This window comes from Mastomys coucha, unplaced genomic scaffold (genome assembly GCF_008632895.1).
Source record: "Mastomys coucha isolate ucsf_1 unplaced genomic scaffold, UCSF_Mcou_1 pScaffold8, whole genome shotgun sequence".
Taxonomy (NCBI): domain Eukaryota; kingdom Metazoa; phylum Chordata; class Mammalia; order Rodentia; family Muridae; genus Mastomys; species Mastomys coucha.
The window spans coordinates 38997750-39004656 of record NW_022196914.1 but is presented as its reverse complement, the minus strand read 5'-3'; the positions used below and the strand labels follow the sequence as shown (position 1 = coordinate 39004656).

Sequence of the window (6907 nt, the reverse complement as noted above, 5' to 3'; positions counted from 1 at the left end):
GTCTGAAGCTTGCCCAGGAAGGTGAAGGTAAACCCCTTTTTGTTTCAAATAAGCTTAAGCTACAGATAATTTTGAATGAGATTATTTAATGGAAACTGAAACAAATACATTTTTTTAAATTTTAGCTTTAGAAACAGCAAAAAAAATTAACTTCATTTCTTTAATAAGAAATCTAATCTTTTGTATTAAATTCCTAACATAAGAAATTTCACAAAATCCATACACTGCAAAATATACTAATCTATTTATGTATTTTTATAATACTAATTCATCAATAAATATGAAGACATAATTTGTATAAAATGTTTAAAATACACACAAAATAAATATAGGGGCCTGGAGAGATGGTTAGTAGCATTTGCCCCCACATGGTACCTAGCAATTGTTTGCAACTCCATTTCAAAAGGATCCAAAGTCATCTTCTAGCCTCTGCAGGCACTGCATGCCCATGGTAGACATGTATCCATATAGGCACCACCCATACACATGTAACTGAAACAAATAAGTCTTCAAATAAATAAGGAAGCAAGTAAAATGAGTAAGCTGATGAGTAGTAAATACTGTATGAGAAGGAACTTGTTGGAGTTAGTTATCTCCTCCGACCAGGGAGCCACATTCACAGGAAGCATGTCACCAACACAACTATCTTGATGGCGCTTTCTCTACTTTTATTCTAATTTACATTGTGCTGAACACTGTATTTTTACTTTTCACTGTAAAGTTACCTTAGGTTACTTTTATATAGGACAAGATAGGAAGACAAGAAAAATCAGATGGAATAACAAAAGGAAAGAGAAACTTTGCAGAAGAGATGGTGGACAACATCCTACATTAGCTAGCAATGGGGTCTTATAATAGGGAAGAAGGACTTTTCAAAACAACTTAAGAAAAAAGAACAAAGTGTGAATGGAAAACAGCAAGCTGACTACACTGAATATGAAGTCCTGACTCAAGAACAGGAATTAATTAGTGAAAGACAGGTCTACAGATACAGTCAATTCTACAATTACTCCAAACAAACTCATTCACTATAGCAACAACTGTGAAACTGTTAATATATAATTAGACCTCATATAATTCATTTCTCAAATATAGAAAATAGAACTCAGTTAGTGATCTTATATAGCAAACTATCAAGAAACAAGTCTAAACATGAAACCAAAAGGCAAGGTGGTACAGAACAAACCTCATAATGAGAAAACTTTCCGTTTCCCATTAGATGCTTTCCGTTATACTGAATTCTATAGAAGTAAGTTATGTGTGTTTTCAATCAACATACTAGGAACAAAAATGGATTGGTATGTAAAGCCAAGTGATCTGTTGATGTATGAAGCAATGACTTAAGTAAATGTTAATATAAGAAATGTTACGGAAAAAAAATTAAAAAAAAGAAATGTTATGGTTTAGCCTGTATTAAATATTTGCATGCATATATAATACCAATCGAAGAAACAGAGGCTATGAATTTGAGAAAGAGCAAGGGAGAAATACATAAGAAAATTTAAAGAGAGGAAAAGGGAGAAGATTATATAATTATATTTTAATTTAAAAACATTTTTAAAGAAATGTATTAAAATAAAATCCTGAGTTTTGTAAGAGTTTAGGAGAAGAAAAGCAATAATAGTGGCATTTTGTTTTATATCTATTTAGTACATGTGTTTGTATGTGTGTGTGTGTCATTTCAAGAGTGTTTGGAGGTCAGAGGACAACTTGAAGGACTCAGTTCTCTCCATCATGTGGATTCTGAGAATCAAACTCATATAATCAGATTTAACAGCAAATGCCTTAACCTGCTAATCTTTCCAGCCCAGTAGGTGCATTTTAATATGGATGATAAAGGACATAAATATAGATCTGTGCCAAGGCTGGTAAGGCATACCTGTAATACAAATGCTAGGCAGGCTGAGGCAGAAGATTCCAAGTTCAAGGGCAGTGTGGGCTACACTGTAAGGCTGCAGTCAGCATACACTACTCAGCAAGATCTACATTGTCTTCAAAGAACACAAACAAGTGTGAGAAAACACACAAAGGTACGTTTGTAGAATAATATGTATTAAGGAGCTGGTGAACATGGATTATAGAAAGAAGTAAAATGTAAGCACCATTTAAACACACACGTATACACAAGCACTTCTCAACTACTATTATTGTATAATGAAAATACCATCAGTTTGTAGTATAAAATACAAGTGAAAATGGGCAAAGATTTTAGCATAAGCAGAATTATTCTGCTCACTGAATACATTTAAATTACAAATAGTAAAAAAAATTGAAAAATATATGTAATAACAAAAAAGAATAAGAAGCTATGAATTTGAAAAAGAGCAAGGAAGGATATGAAAGAGGATTTGAAGGGAGGAAAGGAGAGGAGGAGATGATTCAACTCTATCCTATGATATAAACAACCTGAATAAGCTAGTGGGGAAAGAGAACTACTGAAGGTCCAGTTGGCCTGCATAGCTGAATGCCTAACACACATGGCAGTTGTGTCATCTAAGTAAGCCCATGCTTAGCAAACCTGGACTCAGACAGGTTTACTAGTAAGCCTGCCATCTTGGCCACCACTGAAGAGAAAAGGGACTGTCTTTATTATGTTGACTAGGACATAAATCTGCAGAGTGCCTTGGAAAAGGCACTACCCACTCCACCCTTAAAGCCAGTTGTCCCTGTAAAGAGAATGCAGAGCAAAAGGTCAAAACCTTTGTTCAGACATGTAAAACTGCCAGAGACACAGAAAAACTGGCTCGATGCACTTGAATTCTTCATGTTGTCAAATGTCTTCCATGCTACCCAAAGAATGCATTTTGACTGCTTTGTTAACAATATGTTCATAAACATGTGTTCACATAAAAATATGCTCATGTATGTTTTACTAATAATGTATGATTCTGAATAACTGAAATCTTTAGCTGAGATAAACATGCACCAAAATGACAAAGAGCACGTTCAAAGGTTTTCTCTGGTGATATGAGGTAAGATCCCTAATTTTAGAAGGCCAAGCAAAGGAAGTAAGAGAGATTCAACCTCATCATCCTAACAGCACTCTTCATATAACTAAAAACCTAAAAATAATACTCATTTCTAACATAGAAGAAGTTTCAACCTTTTAATAATATAACCCCCCAAAAAAGGTTAAAATTTGGTGTTGTTTTTCCATGTAAATGACTCACTGGAAAGTCATATGAAGGCCATGCTGGCATAAAAGGAGGTTTCAAATTAAATATATGTTTCTAGTAAATGACAGGAAATTACCAAATACAAAGAAGAAAAAGCATTTAAAAGTCACCTTTCATAAAAGGACTATGTGAACTGCTATACCTTCCAAATCGTTACTCCTAGTACTTCAAACTAGAAAACTCAGTAAAACAATATCCATGCCATACTTCATACTTCCAATTGAAAAATGAATGCAGTAAAGCAATGCACTTGACATACCTCGCCCAGAGCTTCATATCTTTTCTGGTTCCACCTGTGTAAGTCTTCTCGGAAGTTAAAAACAAATGGTTCCCCAGTTTTTATGTGTCTTAACTGCCCCTCTAAAAGACAACAAGCAATATTCCAATGATTTAGGATATATTTTTAATACGGATGTCCTAATAAATAATGTCTTATAAAATTATAATTTTCTTAAGTATTTGCTTTTTTCCTAATACTTTGTCTCCAAATGTCAATAAACCTATTAAGGATATAAAAGACTGGTCCCTAGGAACTTATAAGCTAGCCATGATGTTCATCTCAATATTTTAAAGTAAGCTGAAACTACTCTAAACCAGTAGGAAAAAGAACTCCTACCAGGTAATGCCATGAGAGTGGCCCCAGTTGTGAAGACTGAGGACTACCTGGGTCCACAAATGTTGAAACTCTAAGCAATTTTTCAGAATGTTAGACAAGAATCAATTACAGTCAGCAATGAAAAGCTTCCATCATGATGTATAAAGACAATGGGGGTCAAGAGTGATGTGGGAACATGAGAACAAAATGTGGGGCTACCTAGAGGGAAGAATGGGGATCAGAAGTGTGAGTAACTGTTTTCTACCTGAGATAATAACATTGACACCTGAAATAAGGTATCAATGGAGACTCAAGAGGAGGAGAAAGCTAACACCAGTTTAAGCTACCCAATCACCTCACTCACATCACAGGGATTCAATGACAATTATTAGTAAGCTTTATTAACAATGCCAGGACCTGGCAATCAAGCTGCAATTGAGACCAAGATGTCCTAGGTATCCCTCTTTCCATATTTCTAACTTACTGGGTTAGATTATCTGACCCAGAGCAAGGATGGTCCAAGTAAGGCATACAGTGCTCCTTATACACCAGTAAACATTTTGGTCATAATATTGCCATTTTATATGATAGTGAATTATTGTGCTGTGTGCTATTCTTCATGGAAACATTCCTCATATACCAAAAAGTAAGTTTATTTACCATGCACAATGCTAAATCAACCATCTAGATCGTAATATCCCATAAAAGACTCTCCTCATGGCAAACAGTTTCTATTTACAAAAGGTTTAATTATCAATCTATTTACAATGAAAAAAGACCATCTGCCCTGCTTCTTTCGCCAGGAAGATTCTACTAATCAGAAGAAAAACAGCACTCAGCCAACTGATTTAATCCTTCCTCCCCAACAGGTAACAAAATATTGCTACTTACACATATTTTATTATAAAATATTCTTTTTAAAAGATAATACCTGAAAAATGACCAAAGTTTAAACTATCTTCTCTATAAATTCACTGAGTGTTTAAATACACCTATATGTGACAGTGTAAGGGGGACTCACACAGTGATGAGCAATTAGCAGTTCAGTATCTAGAAAGCAACAGATGGAAATGATGACATCATGCTACCTGCCCATAACAGCAACAGCCTTCAAACAGAATAGTGTATGCTGGAGGTATGCTTTTTCAACAACTCCGGTATAAAGGTTATTTTATTCCAAACTTTAAAAGATTTAAAAAAAAATAGGTTCCTGAAAAATAATGGGACCCGTAATTAAGAATATGGGTACAACCAGTCACCTCATTTAAATAGCAGCTTAAAGAATATACCTCTCTATATTCAAATAGGAGTCTCCAGTTAAAGCAGAGCAGAATGCTCAAATCCATGTCCCTCAGTTTATGACTTGCCAACTACAGAAAATTGTTGCGTGTTGATTCTTTCATTTGCATGAAGGATTTCACTGGGCAAAGATAAGTCATCATCTCTCAAAAACACTACAAAATATTCTAGTTAGACTTGTGAGAGTACCTAATACATTTCCTAAAATTCTATAAATCCTAGTAAGAAAACTACACATACTCATATATGTGTGTCTAATGTGTTCACTTACTTTCATTAAAAGCATATTCAAAGCCTTCCAGTGTATCTGGAAAATCAAAAGGTGGTTCGTCCTTTTTCATGAGTTCATCCAAATTGATCCTAGACAGCAAATCTAGAAAAGAAGTCATATGGTTCAAAATGAAACTGAGTCAAGATCATTGTTCATAGTTAATACAAGTAAAGACTTTATTCTTTTATTCTAGTAGATTAATTTCCTCTGTTTTAGCTGATAATGATATTAAAAATTAAGTTACAAAAATGCTGTATTTAACTCAGTATTTTGATCTAATACAGCATCAACATAAGTCCTTTCTAAATCATAAACCCCCAAACAATCAAACTCAGATACTCAAAATAACCTACTTAAATGATTAACCATCTCCTTCGAAATAGCTATTTGTTTTTACCTCATTAACCTTAATCTAAAGCTTCAGCTATTAATATGGCATTTCAATTTTATACATAAATGAGTTATGGTTTATAAATACAAAAACTTTTTATAAATGCAAAAGTAATGTTATTATATTTTAAATCATTATATATAAAATATTAAAATGAGACACATTGACTAGAAATGTCTGGTTGATACTAAAACAGTTTCTATTTTGCACAAAACTGAATTTTACATATCAAGAAAGACCAGTCAGAGAGCAGACCTTGGGCACAGGCTCCACAGCCAGTCCCACAACACCTAGAGGAAGCCCCACTCCCAGGCACATTGACACACTCAGGATCAGAGGTGAGGAGGAATCAACATCTGTCCCAACACTGGGAGTAACTGGGACCAGCTTGACAAGGCACACAAGAACTCCACCAGCCCAGGGACTCCTGCTCCTTCCAGTCTGTTTGGGATAGTGTTCTGAGCAGACCTTGGGCACAAGCTCTACAGCCAGTCCCACAACACACAGAGAAAGCCACACTCCCAGGTGATCTAACAAGCCCAGGATCCCAGGATCACAGAATCACAGGATCACAGAGACAGCTTGACTCAGAGGAGTTCTGCCACAACCAGGATCACAGGAAGGACAGGCTCCAGTCAGATTTAGCAAAGGCAGGTAGCACTAGAGTTAACCAGATGGCCTGGGGCAAGCATAAGAAAATAAACAACACAAACCAAGGTCACTTGCCATCATCAGGACCCAATTCTCCTATCATAGCAAGTCCTGGACACATCATCACACCGGAAAAACAAGATTCAGATATAAAATCACTTATCATGATGATGATACAGGACATTAAGAAAGACAGAAATAGCACCCTCAAAGAAATACAGGAGAACACAGGAAAGAGCTAGAAGCTCTTAAAGAGGGAACATAAAAATCCCTTAAAGAACTACAGAACTACAGGAAAACACAATCAAACAGGTGAGGGAAATGAGAAAAACCATCCAGAATCTAAAAATGGAAATAGAAACAATAAAGAAATCAGAAAGAGAGAAAACCTTGGAGATACAAAACCTACGAAAGAAATCAGGAGCCATAGATGCAAGCATCACCAACAGAATGCATGAGATAGAAGAGAGAATCTCAGGGGCAGAAGACACCTTAGAAAACATTGACACAACAGTCAAATAAAA

The 6907-nt window shown here is 35.3% G+C and overlaps 1 protein-coding gene across 9 annotated transcripts in view; it reads right to left on the bottom strand.

The window, feature by feature from the left end:
- Fam172a (family with sequence similarity 172 member A) overlaps nt 1-6907 on the bottom strand; it is a 437196-nt gene that overhangs the window by 362860 nt on the left and 67429 nt on the right. For all 9 annotated transcript variants that reach the window (XM_031359797.1, XM_031359792.1, XM_031359794.1 and 6 more), the window contains 2 exons: nt 5342-5443; nt 3436-3536 (listed from right to left, as the gene is read on the bottom strand). In XM_031359797.1, coding sequence (XP_031215657.1) covers nt 3436-3536; nt 5342-5411 — 171 coding nt within the window. In that variant the 5' untranslated portion in view covers nt 5412-5443. The remainder of the gene's footprint in view (nt 1-3435; nt 3537-5341; nt 5444-6907) is intronic.